Source organism: Nomascus leucogenys, chromosome 23 (genome assembly GCF_006542625.1).
Source record: "Nomascus leucogenys isolate Asia chromosome 23, Asia_NLE_v1, whole genome shotgun sequence".
NCBI classification, from domain to species: Eukaryota; Metazoa; Chordata; class Mammalia; order Primates; family Hylobatidae; genus Nomascus; species Nomascus leucogenys.
In genome coordinates, this window is record NC_044403.1 from 11809853 (window position 1) to 11837831 (window position 27979).

Genomic DNA, 27979 nt, shown 5'->3' on the forward strand with positions numbered 1-27979 from the left:
AATTCCTCATGATTTGACTTGATATAAAGAAAGAATATTGACAGTAGGAAAAAACCATGCACAAACTCCACTCAACAACAATCAGCACAGACTTCTGTGACCAAATGCATGGGGATTTCTCCCTACCAATAAGAAAGCAATTGATTCTGTGGTGGACCCAGCTGGGTGTCTTCCAATTCAATTATAACACTGTCTACCTAGAGATAGAGTCATATCCCACAGGATGAGGGTTTAGTCCCTGAGACTGCCCCTGACTTTAGATGCCAGTGACAAGCCCCAGGTTGTTTTACCAGTGCATCTGACTGACTGGCTATAAATTGGGGATTCCACAACCTCCTCCTTGGGTTCTATTAATTTGCTACAGCAGTTCACAGAACTCAGGGAAACACATTTACTGTTTATTATACAGGATATTACGAAGGATGCAGATGAAGAGATGCATGCAGTGAGATATGGAGGAAGGTGTGTGGAACTTCCATGCCCTCATGAGGCACATCACCCTTCAGGAATCTCCAGGTGTTCAGCTATACAGAAGCTATTCAAATCCTGTCAGTTTGGGCTTTTATGGAGGCTCCATTATGTAGGCATGATTGATTAAACCATTAGCCACTGGTGATCAACTTAACCTTCAGCCACCCTTTCCTCCCCAGAGTTTGGGGGATGCGGCTTAAAGTTCTAATCCTGTAATCCTGCTTTAGCCTTTTAAATGATCAGCCCCCATCCTGAATCTACCTAGGGGTCTTTAGCCACCAGTCAACTCATTAGCATACAAAAAGACATCATTTTGGAGTTTCTAAGGATTTTAAGACTTGTACGCCAGGAAACAGGGTCGAAGAGCAAATTTATATTTCATAATTTCACAAATATAAAGACTCTACCTCCCAGAATAAGATTCAGCTAGCACGTTCCTTAATGGAAACTGAATGACAGTCAGTTAAAGGTTGTTGACAACCTGAAATGCTGATATTCTGTGTTGAGTAAAGAGAGACCCATATGTTTTAGACAAGCAGGTGGCACAGTTAATAATCTGTAAAGAAAATTGAGAATCTTTGACTTGTGTTTACGCAGAATTCCATTCTGTGAAAATGGTTCATAGCACAAAGCCAAAGTTTTTCTCAGAAAATAATTTTGAATCTTACTCACAGAAATACCAGAAGTGTATGCCATGAATCATGAAAGAGACAATTAGGATCTGGAAAAATTTCAGGACAGATGCTACTGTCCAGTCCTGTATCTAGTAAGCAGTGCAGCTGGGATGAGTCCGTGGAGCTGACTACAGGATCTTACCCTCTGAAATATGTCACTTCCCTGATCATCTTAATGTTTGCTGGTTCAGTTCCCTGACTTAAAAAATCTGTATAATTCAGAAATTTATAATGCCGTTTCTGTATCTTTTTTCTCTTCCTTTAATTTGCTTTGCCTTTCACAAACTTCTCCCCATCTTTCACAGACATAATCTCAGATCTAGGTATCATTACAACAAGAAAGAAAAAGTGTTTCTGAATGGAGTTCTTATATCTATTATATAATGTCTGGCCTCCCCAGTGCTATTCAGGAGCACCGTGGGCCATGATTGGATAAAGACATTCCCGCTGCATCCCACCCTGCTGTGTAAACATGTATATTCGAGAAGTGGCTCAATTATAAGTCACTGCCTGCAGTTTGGAGCATCTGCTACTTGCGCACATGTCTAAAAGCCCAGTGGAGTATAGGGGTTCATGTGATGACTGGTACTTCTGATCTGGACCGTATTTTCAGCTGTTCTTACGATGACTGCCCAACTACTGCCTCTCTCTGAGTGGATGGACCTGCCCACCCCTATGCTCCTGCTCAAGCCTCCAGAAGTGAATTCATTGCATCTCTCCAAACATGTGTTTTAAACTTCAGACCACTGAAACACACTCTCCAGATGTGATAGATACCCACTTCCCTGTTTTTCTGTGATGCCATTAACAGACAAACAGAATTTTATTCATGAAGATATGAATTCATGTATAACAGAAATATTTTCTTTGGTGGGTTTTCTCATATCTAAGCATGGTGTTAGATGATTATGAGGGGAATCAAAATTGAAGAGTCTAATAGAGGGATACCTTGCTGTGGATAGGACAGAGATAAGAGTGAGAGAGGGTCGGCTTGACGGGGCTGGTTAGAGAAAATGTTAGAAATATGTCCAGGAGAGAAACAGGCATCCACTGGAAGATTTTATGAAGTTTCTGCTTTGCAGTGGCCCCATACCCTCCATTGCAACTTCTAGTCAAATTCGAATGTCTTGCTGTGCTTTTGGAGTTGGATTTATTCTTGAGGATCTGTAAGGGAGGGCAGAGTCTTCTTTTCACTCAGAGTAAGTGCCGCATGCACCCAACCCTATGTGAGCCTCTCCTCCAGCACACCAGTCCGTTCCACGCTCACTTTATTCTAGATTCGCTGATTTCCTTGAGGCTTTCAGCATACCAGGCATGCTCCTCTTTAAGGCCTCTGCACTTGTTGTTTGCTCTACCTGGAATGCTTTTGAAGGACAGCAGATTATGCCCCCCAAAACAACACTACCACACGGGGATGACTTCAAGCTAAAGACACTTGAAGAACAGCAGATGCGAGAAGGACATTCTTATCTTCCCTTTTTCTTCCTGAAGGCAGGAGATTAAAAACTCCCAGGTGAAAGCTGTCCTCCATATGCTAGGAAGAAAGAAACATTCTTTGATGGGGAGTCATAGCCAAGAGAATTCTGTACAAGCAGACTTTGTTAAAATAAATCTTGTCTTCCTTTAGCCTTGCCATAGTTTAGTTACTTTTCCACAATTGGATCTCTTTGTTCAGCCTTATACAAAATCAAGTAGGTTCTTTTTGTTGGTTGGTTCTGAAACAGGGTCTCACTTTGTTGCCCAGGCTAGAGTGCAGTAGTGTGATCATGGCTTACTGTAACCTTGAACTCCTGGGCTCAAGCAATCCTCCAAACAGCTTCCCAAGTAGTGGAACCACAGGCATGCACCGCCACATCAGGCTAATTAAAAAATTTTTTTTTTGTAGAAACAGGGTTTCACCATGTTGCCCAGGCTGGTCTCAAACTCCTGGGCTCAAGCTGTCTTCCTGCCTTGGCCTCCTAAAGTGCTGGGATTACAGGTGTGAGCCACAGTGCCTGGCCTGCATGTAGGTTTTGCCATGTCTTTGAGTCCTACTTTTCTTATGAGGGCTCCCATATCCTATAAAACTTACATTAAATAAATTTTAAAACTTTTCTCCTGTTAATATATCATGTATCAATTTAATTCTCAGACCCAGCCAGGACCCTACGAGGGGACAGAGAGTTTTGACTCCACTATACTCTTCTTTCAGATATTCACATGGCTTTCTTCTTCACCTCCTTCAGGTCTTTACTCAAATGTCACCCGGTGAGGACTCACTTAGCCACCCTGTTAAAAACTGCATCTTTCCCAATTCACCCAAGTAAATTATTTATTTTATTTTTCTGATTTCTTCAGTAGAATTAGGATGCAAGGTGTCCCCCCTACCTCTGCCCCTGGTATATTCACTGCCTTATCCTCAGTGCCTAGAACAGCACTGGGCACATAGAAGTTGCTCAGCAAATGTTTGTTGATTGACTGAATGAGTGCGGTCTGAATGGGTCCAGTCACTTCCAGCTACTAAAATAACAAATAAGTGGTTCTCAAAAGATAATACTAGAATCTTTCTAGCTGTATAGATCAGTAAGCCTGAGTAGGAAGACTGAAAATAAGTATTCATTGAAATCCTTCCTGGAAACATTGATATTCTTTAATCCAAATTATTTTGTGTACTTGTTCCATAAATTATAAAACAAATACGTATTAGAAAAAACAGATCCTCCTTAAAATATTCATGTTTCAAAAGTTCCTTCTTTCAATTTTCTCTGCCCTTACTAGAGAAACACAAATTACACGTGGCACTAATCTGCCTTTCTTTTTTTTTATTTTATTATTATTATACTTTAAGTTTTCGGGTACATGTGCACAATGTGCAGGTTTGTTACATATGTATACACGTGCCATGTTGGTGTGCTGCACCCATTAACTCGTCATTTCTTTGGAACACATTTCCTTTATCATGCAGTCATTTCAAATGTGAAAAATAAAATACTGCTAAATACAAGATTACTTGCTGGCTTAAGTAGTGGGTAAGAGTTGTTTTTCTCTGTGTTTGTAGTTCTGGCAAATTATCCAGAAGATTAATCTTTGAAAAGACTTTTTATTATATCTGTAGAAAACAAAATTTTGAAGCAATAATCTAATGAAAGTACTTCTCCTTCATACAATTTAAGAGATTTTGATAGAAAAATAAGATGAATACAAATCTCTACTCTATATGGAGTGTGTATTTCGGCCTATTAGGTCAATGATGTAAGCTACTGCAGGGAACCAATACAGTTGCCCCAATACCTGGGGCAAAGGTATTGTCTTTGCCCCAGAGGCAGTATTATCACTGCTTGCCTCCATTCCCCTTCCATGAGCAAGACCCTGCTGCTTGATTCTCAAAACACAATATTAGAATCTTTCTAGCTACATAGACCAGTGGGTATAAACAGGGAGACTGAAAATAAGCATTCACTGAAAATTTTCAGAGCAGCTTCTGCCACTTCTTGTTCTAGATCATATAGAAAATATGTCTGGGCCATCAGCCAACAGTGACCCTTTAAAAAAAAAAACCTGCTTCAAAATTGATTATTTCAGACAGATTTCCTTAAGTCAGGGGAAAAAATTAACGTATGCTGGCCCAAACTCTTCTTTCATGTGAAATCTGCCACCTAGTTTTTAGAATAAGAAACTTCTCTGATTTCTGTCTAGGCTACTAGATTCTTCACTTAAAGAAAAGCCCCCTTTTGTTAGATGCTTAACTTTTCAGCTTCTACTCTTTATATGGTGAACATACAAGTTATTATTCAAATAGGGACATGTTTGAGAATAGAAGGGGTAACTATTAAAAATTACGGCCAGAAAAAGGTTATAAACTGATATTGTGTGAAGCAAACAAAGTTGTATTGTCTCTAACTCTTAAGAAGGAGAATGAAATTACTTACTGAGGCTATACAATGTGCTAAGTGATTTATATCTATTACCTCCATTTCAAAACCATCCTCTGATATTGAGGCTTGGGAACATTTTCAGTCATGAATCTGAGGCTCTGTGACATTAACCCAAGGAGTCAACATATTGTAGTCTAAAAGGAATTTTAGGAACTCAGCTCAGGACACTTTACAATAAGGACTATTGATTTAGCTGTCTGGAGGAAATGCATTAGATACACATTTTGGCTGAAAGCCAAATGTTAAAATAAATAATTGACAAGTCAGATATCACTAGAATAGGAAGAACTTTGGGGAGACAAGATTAAATTTGAAACCTTACCAAACATTTTCAAAGTCAACATTTGGATGTTTGACAATATAGTGAAGGAAAAATAATTTCTTAGCACTATCCACTGGTGGATTATTCCTGTAGTCTCTGTGCTGCGTGTCTGCAGTCCTACAGACATGCCTACTTTAACCAGACTAACATTTAGCACACAGCGGCAGGAAATGGGATTCACTGCTCAGCAAATACCCCAAATCCTGGATCTTCTGCTGCTGAAAATGTTTGCCAGTCTAGAGCAATTATTTTGACAAGTGTTTTGTTCCTTAGTCTCGAAACAGACAACACAGAAGAAAACTATAAGGAATTGACTTCTTAAATTTGAATTTTGATTGTGGAAGCAAAATGCACATTGCAATTCTCTGCTTTCTCTAACACTGTCTTTTTTCTTCCTATTTGTTATTTATTCATTCAATCAGATTTATTTATTTATTTTAATTACGGCTTTAAATTCAGAGGGTACATGTGCAGGTTTGGATATATTGTGCGATGCCGAGGTTTGGGGTAAAAATGATTCAATTATTCAGGTAGTGAGCATAGTACCCAATAGGTCGTTTTTCAGTTCTTTTCTCCCCTTCTCTCTCCCACTTCTAGTATTCCCCAACGTGTATTGCTGTCATCTTTATGTCCCTGTGTACCCAGTGTTTAGCTTCCACTTATAAGTGAGAACATGCAGTATTTGGTTTTCTGTTCCTCCATTAACTCACCTGGGGTAATGGCCTCCAGCTGCATCCATGTTGCAAAGGACATGATTTCCTTCTTTTTTATGGCTGCATAATATTCCATCCATATGTATGTCACATTTTGTTTATCCAATGCACTATTGATAAGCATCTAGGTTTTCAATAAATATTTATTAAGCATCTTTATAATGTCTCAGTCAGCATTTCAGGAAATGGGGATACAACAGTGAACAGAAGATAGAAGTCTCTGCCTTCATGGAGTTTATATTCTGGGCCTTAGGGATATAGACAATAAACAAGACTATAAATTAAATATATAGCATATAAATAGTTTTAAGTGCTAGAGAGAAGAATAAAGCAGGGAAGGGGGATATGAGGAATTCTCTATTGTGACTGGATCAAAGATGATTTCTCATGATATTATTTTTGGAGTATTTATTCCTCATGGAACTTTTTGAGGGCAGATTTAACATTTAACTTTCAGTTCTTCATAACAACATGTGAAGAGTTCCAATTTAGGATTTTTTTTCCTTGAAAATCTCATTGTCTAAATGGAGTTAAATAACTGAACATTAAATATAGTTCTTCAAGATTATTTTGTCTAATGTTTTGAGTGTCAGTATGTAAAATAATTCTATGAAGACTTATTTAATCTCAACTCTGTTATTCTGCTTTATATTATTTAAAAAATTTTTTTTTGTAAATATTCGTTGGCAGAATAATTATGTGGTATTTTTCCTAAGGTTATATTCCAGACACACTCTGACTTAATATTTCCTTTAACTGACAATTGACTCTCCTAGGTAGTAAATAATTCCTCATAATTTTTTTGTACATAAAACTAACAGCTTTCATAATAAATTTATTATTGCAGCATTTTCTTCTTGCAATATTAAATGTTCACTTACACTTCACCTGATTGATAGAATTTCAACATAGAAAGCACATAAAGAGATTGTCACTGTTTACCCCTATATTGTGTATAAGAATTTTAGATTGCATAGTCGGTTACAAACAGTAAACTCTGATGACACTCCCTGTTCGTGCTACTCACATTGATACCCTGATTAGATATGAAGGGCACATGTAAGATCAAATGATCATTTGTCACATGCATGTTCAGGGATGCCAGCACTGGCATTGATTTGGATGTTTGTATATCTGAGTATTTAACCTTCCAAAAGCTAAGTCTAAATAGCTACAGTGTAACAGTAGATTTTGGCCAGATACTGAAACTGAGGTAAATTCTTGCCCACCCCTCCTCTCTCAAATTCAGTCATCCTTTGGAAGGGGCACAAAAGTATCAGTCACTGGAGTGGTAGCCTCCCAACCTTCTTCCTGCCTGGTGACCAAAGTGTTGAACATGGCATCTGAAAGGGTCATAACAAGGTTCACTCTGATCCTAGGCATTATTAATTGAGTGGTTGGATTTTCACCCTTATTTGCCTGTTAAGTTTCCTCAGTATCTGGCTTCCTAGTCGGTAGGCACAGTCAACAGATGAGGGCTTCTTGGCTTAATTGATCTTATGAATTCCATTAGGAGGGATAAGAACCTGAGTGACATTCTAGCAAGTGGCTCCTAGGCTTTGTAAGTATTTACCTTTATGCTGCAGTTATAGTGTCATTAGCTATGACTATTGCTGAAGCTTGAATTCAAATAAAAAGCAATTACATGTAATTCCAGTACTCAACTCACATGCAACTGAAACTTAATGATCTGGCAATTTAAAGATGAATATGAAAAAGGAATTCCTTTAGCTTTTTTGATCCTCTGATTTTATTGTCTGCCACGAAAGAAAAGCAAATAATACACAGCATCCATGCAAAGCATGAAAAAGGATATAGGAGCCAAATTCGGTAAAAATTCTAAAAGCTGGTCTATAGCTCTGCTCCAGAATTACCTGAAGGTTGGATGGACGTGAAGTCCATTATTTAATCTGACAATTTCCTAGACATCAAAAACAACAGGCTGCAAATCTCAGATCAGGAAACCCTTCCTGGAACCCTGGATATGACTTAATGTCCTCCTTTTTCCAAACAACCACAGACGTCTGTGCACATCTCTGCTGTGACTTTGGTCACATCTCCCTGCATACACAGGAAGTCACTTGCTTGCTGGTTGCCCCTTTTCTTGATTATGTTTTCAGAAGGAAGATCTGGTTTTAAATTCAATTTTATATCCCAAGAACCTAGCACAGTTTTAGGTAAGAACTCAGTAAAAATCACTACTACTGCTTCTAACATGACTACTACTATTAGTACTGCAGCTGGTAGTACTACAGTACTAGTACTATTCCTGTTTTTGCTGCTGCTGCCATATCCAGTGTAGCTGCTGAGCTAATGAGGACCCCACTCAGGCACATGGGATATGCATACACATTTCCAAATTGTGGTTTCTTTTTAGCCACCCTCCAGAGATGGTCATGACAGAGGGAAGATGTGGAGGCATTCTGGATGAAGGGAAAAGTTTAAGAGTTTATGATAGAAAAACCACTCATATTGCAAATAGTGGCATGATTGCTGTGAATTTGCTATACCTCTTGGATTTAAAAATATTTCTACATATGTGAAACTTTGTATTTTCTATGGCATATTTGTTTTCCCCCACTAAAGGTATGAGTGCCCTAGCATGGTGATGCTGTAGGAGGAGATGTGAATTTGATTCAACATAATCTAATACATATTTTATCAATAATTAAGAAAACATTTGCTAACCTAATGAACTTAAACAAGTCTCTGGGACTCAGCATCAGTTTCACTGTCCATAAATTCAGAATAATGTAACCTGTCTTCTTAGGCTATTTTGAGGATGCAAAGAGGAAACAAATATGAAAGCGATTTGCAAGCTGCCAGGTACTAGGCAACGTAAAGTGTTATATGGCTGTGACAAATTTTCCTTCTGAACATCTTGTAGCACTTTGTACAGAATGGCACGTTCAGCTTGGCTGGAGGCCAGAGCCACGGTCTTGTTGGAAATAAGTACCTGATATGAGGTACAAAGACCTGGAAGCAAAGCCCTGCCCCACCGTTTCACCAGTTATGTGACCGGAGATAAATTACTTGAGAAAAGAATATTAAAGTCATCCAGCTCATGGGTTACTGTGAGAATTAAGTAGAAAAATACCTATGAAGCCACCTGGTGTACTGCAGGCAGTTGGCCAGTGTTTACACAGCATTTTTTTTAGGGCAGAGAAAGATACAAATGAATCAAAATGGTTCTGAGCAGGTAGCCTGCAAAGAGGAGAAAGCTTGGAGTCCGTGGACCTGGCTTCCTGTTCTGCCCTGTGTGGCCTGAGCAAGTCCTGGAACTGCTCTAAACCTGTTTCCTCAGACGAGAATTGGGAGGAATAATGATGATAATAATAATAATAACCATACCTTTAATTATCTCTTAGGGTTGCTCTGAGGATTAAAAAATATAAGATATCAGCAGACATGGGATAGGAACTAACAATTTAGCCTATCCTCCCCCAAAATTTAGCATCATGCTAGTGATAATTCTCCTTATTTTTAAAGATAGTCGTAAACCATGTCCAGGTGTTTTCTATTGACTCAATAAGAGCGCAGGATGCGCTTTTGACAAAATGTTTGCAGTCCAGTATAAAACTTTACCTTAGCCAGGCGTGGTGGCACATGCCTGTTATCTCAGCCATTTGAGAGGCTAAGGCAGGAGGATCGCTTGAGTCCAGGAGTTTGAGGTTGCAGTGACTGCACTCCAGCCTGGGCAATAGAGTGAGACCCTGTTTCAAAAAACAAGGACAACAACAACAACAAACAACAAAGAAAACCTTTACCATCTCTGGAAGCCACCTTTTGGGTGGCAAAACACCAATAAAAATGAATGAAGGTGGAGAAGAAGGGGAAAGAGAGGTAGCTGATGAGAAACAGAGGGCTAGTGTAGGAGCAGGAAGAGACACTGGGTCTAGCAACTTTGATAAGATGAAAGCTTTCTTCCCGAGCTCTTCTCCCCTTTCTGGCTTGAGCCCTTCTCTTCTGTCCTTCTTTCCAATGAAACCTTCGTGAAGGCAAAGCCAACGAAGATCTCAGAGAGTGCAAGGGGAGGCACAGTGTGGCAGGAAAAGCACCTCCCCCGCAGGCTGAGGAAGCCTGCCCACGCTGCACGACCCCTGCAGCTGCAGCCTTACTGACTAGGCTGATTCCTGGCAGCAATGAGGCTGGGACGGTGTAACAATAAGAAGGAGAACACCTACCAAGTATTGAACTTTCACTGTGTGCTCTACCAGTACGTTTTCAGTGAACTCTCAATGAAAGTCTCATAGGGCAGTTCTGCAACCCCTTCTCTTTGCGCAGTCATGGAGTTAGTAAGCTGCAGAGGCAGGACTTGAAGTCAGGTCTCCCACTCCACCGTCCCCTTTCAGCTAAAGATGTCTGAGCAAGCATTTCTGCGTGAGGTCATTCAGAAGTGGTTTAAGCCAGCAATTTGTTTTATTCATCTTCCTAGAGGAGGAAATGGTGAATAAGCTCTTTTACTCATGAGTAAGTGGAATTTATTTCTGACAGATTGTTAATTGGAGGGTACTATAAATATTTCCCCATAGAACAAACATGGCTTAGACTTGAGGGGCTGGCTGGCGAGTAGCCTGCAAGCCAGCCCAGAAGGGTGAGGTTACCCCAGTGATGCTGGTGCTTCAGACACTGAGGGAGCTGGGAGAAACTTCTGTCAAAGTCACAGAGCTCATCACAGTGTCAAACACTTCTGAGAGGCCAAAGTGAGAACCAAAAAGGCCCGTGAGGTTTAGCAGTGAGACGGTAGGTTGCTCTCCAGTGTCTGAGATCATATCATTCATTTCATTCTATTTCTACTCAAAAGGTTTCCAAGGGATTGTTCTCTATCTTGTCACCAGTTTTGGGGAGTGCACTCTCTTTAGGGTCACTCTGTGTATTCCATTGCCATACAGCTCGCAGGAAGTCTCTTTTCACTGAATTTAACCACCTGATTGTTAATGAAGATAGAGATGCACCTCTGCTGTAGCTGAATAGCTCAACAGTCTCCAAAGTTAGCTATCCAGGTCTTTTCTGGACCTGGATGTTTGAATCAATCAGTACATCTGCAACTGTAATGGTTATTTTTACTTTTGACATATCTCACCTGAATCTGAGAGCCGATGTATTTTTTGTGAACTTTTTTTTTACTGTGAAATATTCTGGTCACGCATTTTGGTGGCTAGAAGAGTGAATTAATAGTAGTCTAATCACCCTGGAGATGCTATGCTTCTATGAGCTGGCACTGAGGTAAGGCGGCGCATCTCTGTGGGAATGACAAGTGAATGAATCTGCTCCTCATTTAACCTGCTGTTCTTTTCTCTCTCTCTCTTTTCTCTCCTAGGAAACAAATGGAAGACTGCTGCGACCCTGCCCACCTCTTTGCCATGACTAAAATGAATTCCCCTATGGGGAAAAGCATGTGGTATGACGGGGAGTTTTTATACTCATTCACCATTGACAATTCAACTTATTCTCTCTTCCCTCAGGTTAGTATAGAGTTGGTTGCCTTCAATATGGTTTCTTAAATTTCTTGCTGTCATAGAAAAGGGATAATTGAGTTTGCCTAACTCATCAGATCGACTTTTTGTTTTCTTTCTTCTCTCTTAACTTTAAAGGTTTTTCTTTATATCTGTCATCTGTGTGTGTGTGAATAAATCACATAGTGTTTTGATGCAAGGGTGGAAGCAGGATGTTACAGAGTTACAATTTTCCTAGCCTTTCTGATTTGAGTCTTATGAGACTGAAGGAAGCAAGAAATGAATGATCAGGGACTTGTGGAATTCTAGTGTTCTGAGGTTGGCTGTGGAATGACCGTGAGGATTTGTGTGATACTGGAATGTTTTCTTAGGACTGATGTTGCTCAAGGAGTGGGGACCATATGGTGAGAAGTTTGCTTCTTAGAGCTCTTGAATGTTAACCCTGTGGTTAGATTACCGCTGTGAAATGGAGGAGTGGTGGATATGGAGAGGAATAATTCAACTTGACCACTTTTGAAGTGGTCTAAATCAAGCTTTGCTTACTTAATATCTCTTCTTGGTTTTCTGAGCATTGAAATAAAATGTTTTTCTAATATACATGTAGGCAGCAAGAGGGGGGAAAAGGGAAATTTTATTTTAGGGAACCCTAGTTTTGGGGAGGGGAGATCTTAGGCAAAATTGCAATTAGGGAAAAATTCAGAAATGAATCGTGGTCTCCCCAAGACCTCTTCTAGCCACCCTTGGTTTGCTCAGATGATTGTACAGAAAGAGAATTTTTGAGCCTTGGAAAGTGGTACTGAACCTTTCATGTATCTCTGTTAATAGCCCATGAGACTTTAAAGGAGGAATCCCACAAAGTGGAGGCACAGGTTCTGCCAGATCCAAAGTCACACTCTCTATAAAACAGCCATGCTGACTAGCTCATCCTTAGATATTTTAGTCTAGTTTAATGGTTTTAAAATGCAGTGATAAGGTTTTTCTTTTAATTTTTGAAATAGGAAATAGAAGCTTTAGTTTATTGCCAGCATCTACGTGTCTTCTCTCTTTTTCTCTCTTTTCTTCATCTGCCCTTGGGAGGCTTCCAAGTGTCAAAGCAAATAACTAAGAGTTATAATATATGGAATTGAATTTTGTCTCCATCTCTTACTAACTAAATTCCTTGGATAATTACCTAAGTCGTCTGAGATTTAGCTCTCTTGTCTCTATGATGGCTAGAGCAGCACTTGCCCTATTTTCCTTACAGAGCTGTGGAAAAGATCAACTTAGATAATGCATGGGAATGTCCTTTTTCTTTTTTTTTTTTTTGACAGAGTCTCACTCACTCTGTTGCCTGGGCTTGAGTACAGTAGCGTGATCTTGGGTCACTGCAACCTCCACCTTTCAGGTTCAAGCAGTTCTGCCTCAGCCTCCTGAGTAGCTGGGATCACAGACATGTGCCACCATACCCAGCTGTTTTATATTTTTAGTAGAGACTATGTTTCGCCCTGCTGGCCAGGCTTGTCTCGAACTCCTGACCTCAAGTGATCTGCCCACCTCGGCCTCCCAAAGTGCTGGGATTACAGGTGTGAGCCACCGTGCCTGACTGTAATACATAATAAATGTACTTTATAAATACAAAGCATTATATGCTTGGTATTAATGTGCTGATTCATACTTAGTATCTTGAAGCAGAGGCATGAAAAATAGAATTGTATTGGTGAGGGTTTAGGCAAGGTACAGAAATCTCTTTAGGTACTTTTAGCAGAAAGATATTTCATATAGGGAATTTGGCATTTAAAAAAATCATTGGAAGAATGGAGAAATGGGAGCCAAAGGGTGGTTCCTAGAATTACTGAGTTCAAGAACCTACTACTGTAACTGTTGTCTAGGGACTGGGAAGCCCCAACTTGCATTGCTGTTAGCGTGGCCACAACTGCTTCCATTAGAAATAGGGGAAAGAAGATTAGTTCCAATTCTCCTCCTCATTTCAAATCTTCCTCAAATGCTTCTAATGGAGAAATGATTTGCATCCAGAACACTAGTTGCGAAGAAGTCCAGGAAAGGCAGTTTTTAAGTATCATGCTTCAGCAGAAAGCTGGAAAGGGAGTGGTACAGAGATTAATCAAGCCAATCCACAGGATATTCTATGTATGAAAACTGCTACCAACTAGTTGTGGCACGAGGAAGAGATAAGGAAGCAATCTCCTTTAACAGCTCCTCACATAGAAACATTTTAAATGAAATCCAAAGTAGCTTTTTTTATAGATGATGACTTTTAGTTATACCAAATGAATTCTAACTTTGTATTAGAAAATAGATTTAAAAGGAAGATTAAAGAAATATAAACTAGCCTCCTATATTATCTGTCGGTTGCAGCAATAGGGTTATAAGAAACATTTACTCTGTAAAGTGTGTGCAAATGAATTAATGTGCCTCTTTGTGCCAGTTTCAAGACCAAGGAAACATCCTTGAATAATAAAGGAAGAATACTTTTTTCTTGGGAATCAGAAGTCGTTACATCATTGTGTATGGGCACAGCCATTGCAAAAGGCAGAACCAATTCAATGAGTAGATTTTTTTAAATTGCATATGTATGTATTTTCCTGCTAAGAATCTGAAATGACTAATTTATTCATAGAAATCTTGGTAAACCAGTTTGCATCACTGGAAAAAATGGTGTTTTCCCTCTGCTCTCATCCATTATTATTTCTTAGCAAAATGTTTCTAGTTTGTTATCAGCCAAAAAGGGTTGCCAGTTAATTGGTATGCTTCATTTATGTTCCCAGTGGGAAGAAAATAGCGTATGCAGATGAGGTAGAAATGCAGGTGAGTCGGCCAGGCTCAGTGTTTTCAGCATGAACAAAGCTTCACTCCTTTCCCAGAGTTTCAGTGAAATAATGCTAGGTCACTCATTTCTAACCTCGATTCTACATCTGTACCTTTACACTTGCCCCTTAAATGCTCCGTATATGTTAGCCATCATTATCAGTGTTATTCGTTTGCCTACTTTTAAGTATTGTTTTTTCTGTTGTTGGTACAAAGATGCAGTGTAAGAAGGGAGATGCTCTGGTACATTAGGGAATAGCAACAGGTCCTATAAGGGCTGGGGCGGTGTATCCTCAGGAGGTAACTATTAAAATGTCTGTGTATTGAGATGCCACATCAAACTCCTTTTAGTTAGTTAGTTCTTTGCTATTTGAACCTTCCACAACTTTCTGTAATTTTATGTTCATATTTATTCAATTTTGCCACATAATGCTGTGTACATAACTTCATATCTCCATATGACAGTGTTCTATGTTCTAAAAGTCCTTATCTGCTATCTCAGTACCATCTTGTGAGCTCTTGAGAACAAGAGGGTTTTCCTTTTTGTGCCCACTGCAGTGCTTCCCACTCAGTATAAATATTCATTCCCGACCACTCATGTCTGTCAAGGGCGTTCCTGTCTGTGTCTCACTTGGGCTGGACCCCTGCAGTGCCCTTGCTTGAACTATAGGAAACCAAGCAGGAAATTCAGATGTAGCTGTTTCCAAAGGGCTCTATAAATGTATTTTGGTGAAATATTTGTTGAATATTATTAGGCATGAAGGGCAGAATTTTTAACCTTCACACAGGATTTTTAAAACATGCGATGTATGTGTGCGTGTTTGTATTTGGGGAGGACGGTGTGATGGTATCAGCCTTCCCACTTTGAGAATAGCTGCTCCCAATCCCCTGGGTTGGGACCAGCTCTTTCCTGCTTAGCCAGGAACTGCCCCTTTTAAGCCTGCATGGTCCAGTGTTTGCAGGAATTATTGAATGAACCCTATTTTGGCCTAAGATATATTGCCAAGGAAGAACACAAAGTTCCATGGAAATGAGTGAGGGAGTAGCAGGAATGTTAGAAACCACAACTGTGCTGATATAATCTGAAAAATATTTCCTTTTGGTATTATAAAAACACGGTTGGCTCTCCATTCTCTTACATTGTGATATAAATTACATTTCTCCTCAGCATGTTCACCCAAGGCCATATGTAAAGCATCACAAAACATCATTAATGCACCCCACATAGACACTCATCTCCAGCTTCCTAGGTTGGCTGTAGGCTCCTGTCACGTTCCACTGAGCCTGGACCTGCAGCGTTCTTGGCCTGTGGGAAACCCAGCAGGACATCTTGGGGTAGTTTGTCAAAATAGCCTTATTAAAATGAAAATACACATTTTTTTTTCCTTCACAGTAATGTGCTTAATAGAATTCTCTGAGCTCCCGGATATCCCTGAGTCTCACAGCAATTTTTTTTTCTTTTAATAAAATTTGGATCATACTATATAATCTACAGAATTTGGTAGTTTTTTTCCACTTGTCCATATTATTGTAATCATTTCCCCTGATATATATCTTTTCGGCTGGAAGAAAACTAAGGGGTCTCATGTCTGGTGGGGATGGATCTTTGCTGGACTTTTGTTAGGTTCTCTTTTTAGGCTTGCATCTGGCTGTTTTATAACAGAAACCTGATGGGGGGCAGAACCAAATAGGTGCTTATTTAAGCAATAAAGAATTAGAGGGTGGGTAGTTTAGGGCTCAGTGATGGCTACATAGTGTGCCATCAAGCTCCCAGACCCTTGTCTTCCTACTCAAACCTCCTTAGCTGATGGCCAAGGAACTTTGCAGTTTTGGTTCAGGATCCCAGCAAAAAGAAGGAGTAGACAGAAGAGGAAAGTTGGACAGATTCCTGCTCATGTATCATTAATCAGGACTGAGTCACATGGACGTGTCTAACTGCAAGAAAGCCTGGGAAGTTCAGTGTTCCAGCTTTAGGCAAATGCCTTGTGTTTGTCAACTATACGGGCTGCCTCAGTTTCTTCACATGTTATCTCGCTCAGCCCTTACAGCGACTCTGTGTGGCTGTTATTATTGTCTCCATTTCATGGATGAAGCTAAGACTGAGGGGTTAAATACCTTATTGAGGGTCCCAGAGCTGGTAGGTGGAAGGGCTGGGATGTGAAACCTGGCCTGTCTGATTTCAAAGGTGTTAGTGTTTACTCTCTGGTTTATTTCCTTAGAAGACTTGGGTTCTAGTGGATTAGTTCATTCTTATCACTCAGTCACCTTGAAACCGTTTTAAGGTTTTTCACTTCTAAGAATACCCTTATAGGAAATGGAGAAATTTCATTTTTTAAATTTATTTTTATTTTATTTTATTTTGAGACAGGGTCTTGCTCTGTTTGATAAACTGAAAGTGCAGTGGCACGATCATGGCTCACTGCAAGCCTCCACCTCCTGGACTCAAGTGATCCTCCGACCTCCGCCTCACAAGTAGCTGGGATTACAGGCATGTGCTACCACACCCGGCTAATTTTTGTATTTTTTTATTGTATTTTTTTTTTTTTTTTGTAGAGGCAAGATTTTGTTATGTTGACCAGGCTGGTCTAGGACTGCTGGGCTCAACTAATTCACCCATCTTGGCCTCCCAAAATGCTGGAATTGCAGGCGTGAACCACTACACCTGGCCAAGAAATTTCTTCTGCAGCTTTTTGGGAGAAAAAATAGAGTGTAGATATATAGGATATGGAATCCTATACAACACCATAGTTTCCCATACAATACTCTAGTCTCTTTTTGGCTTTGAGCTCCCCGGTATCCCCTGTTGAAAGGAGAAATAAGAGCATTTACATTATTTTGAGTTTTATAAAGGGGAAACCTTGCATTGCTTCTTTGTTATAGGAATCTAGAACATGATTCCACTACTATTGAATAATTAAGGTAATTTGCCCTGCCATTCTTGGCCTAATGCTAACACTAGAGTACTATTTAGGGTATGCAGTCTAAAAATCTGGATCCTAAGCCTGGCCTTTCAATGATGATGCTTATGATCCCAGACAAGTCATGGAACCATTCTCAGCATGAATTTCATAATTTGCACATTGGGACAAATAATACCTGGTCTTTATATTTCAGTATCATTTTTATGAGTAACAAAGTTAAAATGAGATAATGGGTTTAAAAGTACTTGGTAATGAATGCATCATAAAAACATATAATAATATTATTACTGTTATTTTCTCTCAAAGTGTTTACGGACTTTGGCATTGCCTTGGCATTTGGGTAATGCCAGGAACCCATGAAGCAAAACAAAAACTAAAACACCACTAAAAAAGGGGTGAAATCAATTTTCCAGGACAGTGAAAAGAAATAAAGATGTTGAAGCTGGGATTTCAGAAAACATAAAGTAGTAACGGAGAATGTTATAGTCTTTGTTTCATTATATTTAGATAATAATTACAGTAAAGTAAAAGAGCAAGGTGAAATAAATCATTAACTTCCAGTGAATTAAGATTGTGATCTGAACAATGAATTGATATCCACTGTTCTTCAAATTGCTCTGTAACTGAGAAGAAGACATCATCACTGGATGTCCAAATATCTGTTATCTTCATAGGGAAAGGAAAACAATTGATTAGAAGTGAGGTAGTGCAATGGAGTTGCTCAAAAGAATAGCTGACGGGAACTTTAAGATGTCTTGTTTTTCAAATTTAGAAATAATTAAAAATTAAGACCTTTCTTTAATGAAAATTTGCAGGTTGTCTATGGTTGAGAACAAAATGAAAAATAAAGGAATGCTCTATCTTGCCATGGTGTAGATCTTTCTAAATTACTTGACAGTGTGTAAAATTTCGTACAAAGACTGATTATGGCTCAGGAGTCTAGCTTCCTGGGAATAATTGAAAAGAATTCATGACACCAATTACCACTGAGTCACATCTCATCCCATAGGCCTGACAGGAGTGATAGCTTTTCTTAGGAGGTGTTACTGTTCCATATAACATTTTCTTCTTAGGTTTGGTGACATGACAGGGTGTTTCCCTGCAGCAAAAACCTGGTATACCTTTATTTTTTTTTCTTTGATTAGTTTCTTAATCTTGGTTGCTCTTACAGACAAAGGTCCAAGTGTAGAACAGAATTTGCATCCTATTTTAATTTGGTTTTGAGCATTTGGCTACTAGGAAGCCTCTGTTTCATTTCTATTAATATGCTCATTTGTACTTTTAAACTCTATTAGGAGTCGCTTAAATGCATAGACATATTTGATTAACTTACAGAGAGGTATCATTTCAACCCTGAATTTTCTCTGGCTTAATTAATTTGGTCAAATAATCAAGAGGTGTGACTAGGTACAGAGAACGTTTTCAGAGTGTTTGTCTATGTTCAGATCAATTCACTATCTTCCTTCTAATTCACTGTCTTCCTTCCATTGATGGTCAAACATTCTTAGATCACAGGTGAGCTAGCACAACATTTTTGTAATCACTCATGGCCTGACTAGCTCTACCCTGTTATCTTCAGTGTTCAGAACTTCTGAGCAGATTGAAGAGACCGACCGTGAAGCTTGACTTGCCCAACACAGTGGGGAAAGGGGTTGGCTAGGGATAGGATAGGGAGTGAACATAGCTTTGGGGGCTAAAAGGAAGTCCAGCCAGTAGCCATAAAGGAGTATTGCAGTTCTTACTGTGGGACACTGTTGGCAATAACCAGAAGATAATAAGGAATAACATGATGTGCTGCTAGTATCCAGGATGCAGAGATGAAAATAGGGGTGGATGGAGCTATACCCAGAGATCCGGTTAAAACAATTGACTTCAAGTTCCCAGTCTCTACGCTGGAGGTTTTGGCAACTGGCAGCTTCCAAGGGTACTGGTCAGAAGAAGGCAGAGCCTCTGACTTCTAGAGGTTTGAGAACTGATCATTTATCACAGCAGGAACACAAGTGAACAAGGTGAGGGTCCTAGCATTGGGGCCCAAATTAGGGACTGTTTTTGTAAGCAAGGCCGAAGCACATTTACTGGAACTTGGTATGAGCTGGGAGGCAGGGACCTGGAAGGGCAGCCTGGGGTTATGTTTTGAAATTAAGTCATAAACCAAGTTACTAGAGCCATACCGCAAAGCCAGGGCCAGAACACAACTGTAACTTGATAGTGATTCCCATAGCTTCAGGTGACCATCCCCAATCATTCCCCTAAAGGCCAAGATTCACCCACATTGCTCAGGGCTCAGTCTGAACCCCAGCTGTAGGTTCAGGTGTATATAGAGATTGAGAAGTAGGCTGGATAAATGAGTAGAATTTTTCAGACCAAAACGTTAGATTCTTACTGTCTTCAATGTCTAGCTCTGTGGAGGCTGACAATACAGAGAGAGCAAAAACTAAGTGTAAGGAGAGGATTTGGGAAAATTGTTAGGTAATTAAGAAATTATATTAGCAGTTTGTCAGAAAAATAGGTAAGTGGATAAGTGTGGTGAGAAAATTTAGGATAGATGGGCATGGGTCAACATCTGCTGATTGTAAAGGAAACAGAAGTGCTTTTTGAGGGTAAGGCAACATTTTATACTCTGAAAATTATTATGCATAGGGTTTTTTTCTTGCTAAGTTTTATTTTTCCTGTCTATTCAGACTCTATTCTTGAGATTTCAGAATTTTAACTCTTTGCTGAGAAAAAGAAAATAAGTGCTGAGAGAAATGCAATTGTAAATTAAATTAATTTGATAATCACTTCACCTGGGGTGTCTGCAGTTAATGAAGCATTGGCTAACAGCCCCATATACAATATGTATCATCTGATTATTTTGCTTACATTTTTCTGTTTCTAGAGTCAATCCACTCTGATTTTATATACATCTTGGGTCTCATATACTATTCAGAGGATAGTATATTCACAAAGTATGGTTAGTTCTGCAGCCATAACTTATAAATTTCCTAATTGTCTTTTCTGGTTATACTCTTACATAGTCTTTGACTATAGCACCCAAGGTCAGTAAGAACTGAAGTTGCTACAGTTTGTAGGTGCTTCCAGATGCCTGACATGGAGATTGTTTGAGGATATTTTAAAATCCAAAGTTCAGTAATATTTCTGGACTCAAGAAAAAAAACACAGTATTTCTACATGAACTATAAAATTTAATGTAAATCAAAAATCTACAAAATAACATCAAGGTTAGAATTAAATTTAAAGCAAGGATTTGATGCATAGAAAATTGCCTTACACATTGATTGGACTTGTCACCTAAATAAATACGCCCTGCTGCCAGCACAACTATGCTTTCCTGAAATTTTCATGATTCTATGTAAGTAAAATAAGTGTTCAACCACTCATTCATGAAGTACTTATTGAGCAACTGCTACTGTGTGATAGGGACTATGCTAGTTCCTGGGGAAATAATAGTGAGTAAAAATAGATCTGGTTCTGCACCTATTGGATACTGTCCCCAATGTTCCATAGGTTCCTTACCTTTTACATGCTCACAGTTCTGTCCCTCTCTCCTGCTTCTTTTCTTCTATTCCTGGTTTCAGGTAATGACACTATCGTCTACTCAGTCACCTGAGCTGGACACCAGGGTCTTATGTTTGAATTTCACTGTCCAAATCCAAATTTATTTCTTAAATATCTCCTGAATCAATCCCCTCTTTTCTTACCTCACTGCCACTGGGTTAGGTCAAGGTTTATCATCTGTTATCTATGCTAATTTAAGAACTTTGAAAAAAGTTTCACTGACGGGTGCAGTGGCTCATGCCTGTAATCCCAGCACTTTAGGAGACTGAGGCGGGCAGATCATTTGAGGTCTGGAGTTTGAGACCAGTCTGGCAAACATGATGAAACCCTGTCTCTACTAAAAATACAAAAATTAGCTGGGCGTGGTGGCAGGCACCTGTAATCCCTGCTATTCAGGAGGCTGGGGCCGGTGAATTGCTTGAACCCAGGAGGCAGAAGTTGCAGTGAGCCGAAATCACACCACTGCACTTCAGCCTGGGCAACAGAGTGAGACTCTGTCTCAAAAAAAAAAGAAAAAAGTTCACTATTATGAATTTGCCTTCCTGTGACATCCTCCACCCTCTGCCAATTTTGTTGTTATAAAATGTAAACTGGTGTGTGTGACATCTCTTAAGTCACTCTTCACTACTTGCCATGCAGATGAGCAAGTGGCTAAACGGCAGACTCACCAAGTCGGCTGGAGCAGCATTCACGGAGAAAACTCATGAAGGACAAGGAGCAGCTAGTAGATACGCTGTTGCATTTTATTATTAAAAATAAGGAAATTCTACCCTGTAAGAAAGGGAACCTGAAACTACACTGGGCTTTGTAGTTCTGTAATTAGGGATGCACCAACCATTCCCCTGGGGCGATTGAGAGACTGAGATATAACATACTTACTAAGATAGGGCAGAACCCTGGCTTTGGCCTCTTTTATCAACTTAGTGTTTGTAGGGAATGGAAAGCCAGTGTAGCTATGATGGGTGACTCAGGTACAAGCAGATACAGTTGAATGACATAGATGGCCAGAAACGGTGGCCTTTTTTGTTTCATTTTATTTTATTTTATTTTGTCATGTGTTCAACAGCATCTCTTTTTCTCTCTCTCTCCCCCTCCCTGGCAGGTCACAGATATAAATTAAAAATAAAATCTACAAGGAAAATAATTTATAAAAGGACTCCCAGGCTCACACCTTCTATCCCTACTGCTCAGTTAGGAACACCCCAACTGGGAATCAGTGCTTTCCCCCTCCACTTCACTCCTGCTTGTCTGGGGAAGACAGTACTCCAGAGGGCAGGGGTGGGGGTGGCGGTGGCAAACAGTTAAAAATAGACATTGTGGTCCTGGAACCATCTGGCCACCTTGGCACTTCCATGTCTGCCTCCCCCAGGCAGCCCTCCAGGAGCTTGTGCTAAGCTGGGGCTGTGGAGAAGCTGCCCATGGTTGAGAGCTTGTGTGTTTGGTGGGTGCTCTCAGCCCGTCACTTGCACTTCTCCATCTTCTAGAAAGAAACCCAAAAAAGAAAGCAGACAACAACCTCGGGACAGAGGAGAAAAATCCCAAGTGTTCACACAGTTTCATGGAGTCTTTATGGCAAAGAGGACACTTAGCTGCTTTGAATATTAGGGCATCTCCTTTTTACTCAACACAAGCATTCTAGACTCTACAAGTGAAACAGGGCACAAGCCCTAAAAAAATCAAAGCGCATGAAATTCTAAGAGGACTAGTTTTTTTGTTGTTGCTGGGTCGTGTAATGTTTTGTGTTTTCCCAGTGACAAACCCAGTCGTTGGTAGGCAGAGGCCGGAGGGAAGGATCACTCCCCAGTGTTGTACTGAATCCTGCGTGGAGGCTGCTGCACTAGATCCTCCCTCCATATCATTCCCCTGACTCACAGCAGTACTGGAATAGGAAGACTGCAGGCCTGGTTCCCAGAGCACTGCCAGCACCTCACCCCAGCTACAGAAGAGCTTAGGCAGCGGGTGAGGGGTGGGGAACACAAACGGGACTTATTGCATCAGTTTATGGTTGCAGAAGAGCTTGTCTCTTCCTTGGCTTGCTGAGAATAGTGGGAATCCAAGCCTTGCTACTGACCAGGATTGAGGGCCTTGGGCACTGAGCCCCATCGGGTTTCCATGCAGCTCTACAGGAGGCCACATCTTTTACCCGTTGACAGGGGATCAATCTTGAGCAGGTTCATCCTTCCTGGTTATTACCTGTATGATAAAGTTCAAACCCCTTAGAGTGTCACACAGGGTCTTCACGATATGAACGCTCTGAGGATGTCAGCTAATATAAGCTTACCAATTGCCATCCATCTGCTTCCTCCAGCTCCTCATTACTTTTTTTTTTTTTTTTTTTTTGAGACGGAGTCTCACTCTGTCATCCAGGCTGGAGTGCAGTGGTGTGACCTCCGCTCACTGCAACCTCTGCCCCCAGGGCTCAAGTGATTCTCCTGCCTCAGCCTCCGAGTAGCTGGGACTACAGGTGGGCACCACCATGCCTGGCTAATCTATCTGGGCATTTGTCTGCCTCCTGTCATTATCAGTAAGAAACCTCAGAATAACTGTCCCAGACTGAAGCCTTTAGGGCTAACTGTGAAGATAGTCAAACAGGGTGACCCCGAGCCCTTTTGTTACCATGTCACTCTTGTGTCATTAGATAATACAAGACTCAGGTGTTGCAATGAAATCAATCTTAAAGGACACCATAATGGAGAAATTGCTGCTCTTTTTGAAGATGTAAAAATCACAGTCAGAGATGTCAGCTCAGTCTCTGCCTTCTGCCCAACCAGAACTAAATGGCAGAGTGCAGTGACAGAGCAAAAAGCTGAACTGGTTCCAAGGTCTCTTCCCTGCCAGGAGCTGGCATCTCCAGACTCTCGGCTCCTGTGTTGGGGCCTTGGTGCTCTTCAGTCTTTTAGCCATCAAATATTCTTGTACCAATTTTCCCACAAAGCGAATGACTGGGATTTGTATTTTAAAACCACAGTTATTATAATACCGGTGTCTTTGAAATTGGCATACTGTCTCCCTGTTGTTTTTCAACTTATCTTGGCCCAGCTGCTGGAGGAAAATACTTTTTAGTCTTTGTAGCGCCATGGAGCCAATATGTTTAGGAAACAAGCCAGTCAATATAGTTCCCAAATAACCTCTTGCCAGAGACAGTAATAATTTTTTAATCCCTTGAACTCTAAACAGGAAAATGGTTTCATCCAGATTATGAACACTAAACCTTGGTTGTTGTGGGCAGTTTGAACAATCATCCTTCGAGTTGAAAACTTTTTGACTGTCCTTGGAATTAGTAAAGGACATACATTAAGTAATCCCCTAGGACTTCTTTTTCAGCTTGTAATTACATTTCAAGGAAATGGCCCTGTAAAACAAGTAGCAAAGTGCTCTCTGCAATATTCAAAAGACCATAGCAGGTCAAAAATTAAAAAGTAAATTATAGTCATTCACTTAAAACGTTCACTTAAGGCATTTTGTAATTTCATTGGTGACCTTTTATTGCATCATCAACAAATAGGGGCAAGAAAGGATTTAGAAGATAAAGATTTGGGCTTAGGAAAATAAGCATTCAGTGGTAAGGATTTATAAGATGTAAGATAGATGAAGTAAGGGCCAGGAAAGCTTTGGGGAAAAAGGCAAAGTGTTATCATAAAATAAAAATAATGGTAATAAAATGTCATAGATTATGTCATGTATTTAAAAAGAGAGTACCTGAAGGAAATATAAATTTCATGTTTTAGGTTATGTCATACCATGGGGATCTGGATATATAGAAATTTCCTTTCACTTTTGCAGATGGTTGAGCGATCTCAGAACAGTGGAGGGATGCAGAGAACAAGGGGACAGGAAAGGCTTGTGTGGGACACAGAACATCAGAACAACTACATGGAACAGGGAAGCCACCAGAGCAATGTGATGATTAGCGCTCTCGTATTTTACAGCTATTAATAGCTCATATTGACTGAATGATTTCTAAGTTCCAGACCTGGCACTTTTTGTAATTATCATTTTATTTAATTCATTCAATAACTGTAGAGGTAATTTCTTACGTTTCCCTTCACCCCATTTATAGATGAGGAAGCTGAGGCTTAGAAAGGTTCAGTACCTGTCACAAAGTACATTGGAAGTGGCAGAATCCTCTGATGCTGTAATTGTGTAAATAACCGTTTTGTTCTCCATGACCTGGGCACTTAGAAGATGACTGAGGAATGATTTAGATATGTTATGTATATTCATATAGAGTTTATATATGCTATTGTTCCATCTGTCTGTGAAGTTTTCCTCAATTAAGTTGTGCTTGAGAAGCATTGAGGATTAAATTGGCTAACCCCGAACTTTCTGTTGCCAGTGCTTCCTGTGGGCTTGGCATTCTGTTTAGTGCACTTATAAGAAAGTCACTCCAGCCTTGAAACTCATCCTGTTAATGCAGATGTTTTCTTACTGAGTCAGTTAATGGATATGTGAGCCAAAAGGTTCATCAAATCCACTGCTGGTGAAACCACCAAAGCTTCATTTTCTTGAGGATCCTATTGGAAAGAAAAAGGAAATCTATGTGCCTGTGGGAACTGCAGACATAAACTACCTACCTCACATAAAAGGCTGCCACGATTGCAAGTGACATGGTAGATGCAAGTATGGCCAAATACATAGGAAAAAAGGCACAATGAACTTTTAAGTATATTTCCATTTACTAATTATGAATCTGTGACCACCTGTACAAATAAAGCAATTAATGTCAACTGTTTACGACTCCTACAAAAGTTTCTTCTTTTAAAATTTCAATTTTCTTTTTGTTCCTAATTTTAAAATTTGTGTAAATTTATGGGGTACAAGTATAATTTTGTTCCATGGATATACTGCGTAGCAGTGAAGTCAGGGCTTTTAGTGTATCCATCACCAGAATCACATACAGCATCCTCATTAAATAATTTCTCATTGTTCAGCCCCCTTTCACCCCTTTACCTTTCTGAATCTCCATTGTCTATCATTCCACACTCTAGGTTCACGTAAAAGTTTCTTATTTGAAATAGATTATATCTATTTAGAGGAAAAATTGTATTGAACATATTTTTGTTTTAATTCAGAATTTTAATTTTAAATTGGAAATAATAAGTAAGTTAATTTAAATAACTCAATTCCCCAAAATGTGACACTTTAAGGAAAGTGCGTAGGAAACATTAATGAAACTCAAACATATTAGAGAAAACCTACCAAAGAGTAGGTTGGTTGTATTTTCTCAATTTGATTCAATTTTGTGGCTACACTCCACAACTATACTTTGTTGAAGACTAACTATGTGCTAGACTCTTTGCTAAATATTTTGCATGCATTATCTGATAATCCCAACATATGATGCTGATATTATTGTCTCCATTTTACATGTAGAAATTGAGGCTGAGCCAAAAGTGTCCTGCCTGGGATTTCCCAGTTAGACACTGGTTCCATGCTGGGATTCCAAGTCAAGATTCAAACTGAGGCCTGTTGAAGCTAACTCTGCAAATTTAGCCCTTTAAACTGCATTGCATTTCCTTTCAAATTAAGTAATATGCTACAAAATGTTTACAACCTAATGAAGTCTCTCTCCTGATATGTCTGAAATATCTATAATAGTGTATAAGGAGATTCCCATTTTGTTTTTCTTATGGAAACGGATGGACACTTACTCAGTTGCTAATTTCTGTAATGTGGTCCAAATTGTTTAAACCTAGCAATTCCATATTGAAGGATTTATCTTAAAGAATTAACTGAACAACTGCTCCAGGCTGTATGTATCAGATAAGTAACAGCAGGAGGACCTCTAGGTGGAATGGGTTAGTGATGGTGAACTTGTTAAAAGAGGGTTCTGTCTCTTCAAGACCCCTTTTATGTGAGGTGTTTTACATACAATTAAGCAAACTTTATTGTCCATATAAAAGAAGAGAATACAGTGGCCTGATACGCCCCTTTCTCAGCTACCTTCTTAGCTCTGCCACAATTCAAAGATGTTTATAACAGTATTGTTTATCATAGTGAAAAATTGGGAACGACCTAAAATATTCAACATTAAGGGATTGGTTAGATTATGAACCACCTCTACAGTTAAATACCATGTTGATATTAAAATCATGATGGAAAGGTATCCATAATATCTTGTTAAATAAACATACACATCATAATAGTATTCATATGGGATCATCTGATCCAATTTTGGTTAGAAAACAAGCCATTTAGGATGGGAAGTCCAAGCAACAGAGGGCTGAGAAATCACTGCAGGTAATTTAAAAATATTACTTAATGTTATTTTGAGAAGAAGCAAGGGAGACTTTTAGAAACTTTTGGACTTCTCTTTGTCAGTTAGAATCCTGAATTTTTCACTAACTGCCTTATAAAAAAAAACAACCCTGTATTTCGTTTAAATCTGGCCTGGAGAAAGGATTCTTTCTCAATCTTTGGCTAAAATTCCCTAAAGCATGTATTTTCCTACTGTGTCTCTTGGAATAATTTAAGATATGCACTCTTCTCTAACTGCGTACTCTTGGAATAAATTTATTTATTAAGTCTGCCAGGGCCCTGCCTGGGTCTATAGTAGGATATGCAAATTGGCTACCAGTTAAGACAAATTTGGCCTTCAAATTTTGGCTTTACTTTAAAAAAAATCATTTGAACTATATGCCAACTTTTAAAAACTAGGAGCTTTTACATTAACACCTGGATTTTTAGTATCACTTGGAAAAAAATCAGAATATCTAGCAGTCCTGGCTCCCATGCCCATGAGTAGGGCATGAGCAGCTCCTTATCCTGTTGCTTTGGTGATATGGTTTTGGTTTGGCTGTGTCCCCACCCAACTCCCATCTTGAATTGTAGTTCCCATAATCCCCACATGTAAGGGAGGGACCAGGTGGGATGTAATTTAATCATGGGGGCGGTTACCCTCATGCTGTTCTCATGGTAGTGAGTGAGTTCTCACTAGATCTGATGGGTTTATAACGGGCTTCCCCCTTCCCCTCGACTTTGCTCTGCACTTGGCCTTGCTGCTGCCACGAGAAGGGATGTGTTTGCTTCTCCTTCTGCCGTGATTGTTTCCTGAGGCCTCCCCCGCCATGCTGAACTGTGAGTCAATTAAACTTCTTTCTTTATAAATTACCCACTCTCAGGTATGTCTTTATTAGTAGTGTGAA

General features: G+C 39.6%; 1 protein-coding gene across 3 annotated transcripts in view; it reads left to right on the forward strand.

The window, feature by feature from the left end:
- Window positions 1-27979, forward strand: part of ST8SIA1 (ST8 alpha-N-acetyl-neuraminide alpha-2,8-sialyltransferase 1) — a 129370-nt gene that overhangs the window by 36210 nt on the left and 65181 nt on the right. For all 3 annotated transcript variants that reach the window (XM_030804470.1, XM_003265592.4, XM_012502468.2), the window contains exon 2: window positions 11415-11559. In XM_030804470.1, the coding sequence (XP_030660330.1) occupies window positions 11415-11559 (145 nt within the window). The remainder of the gene's footprint in view (window positions 1-11414; window positions 11560-27979) is intronic.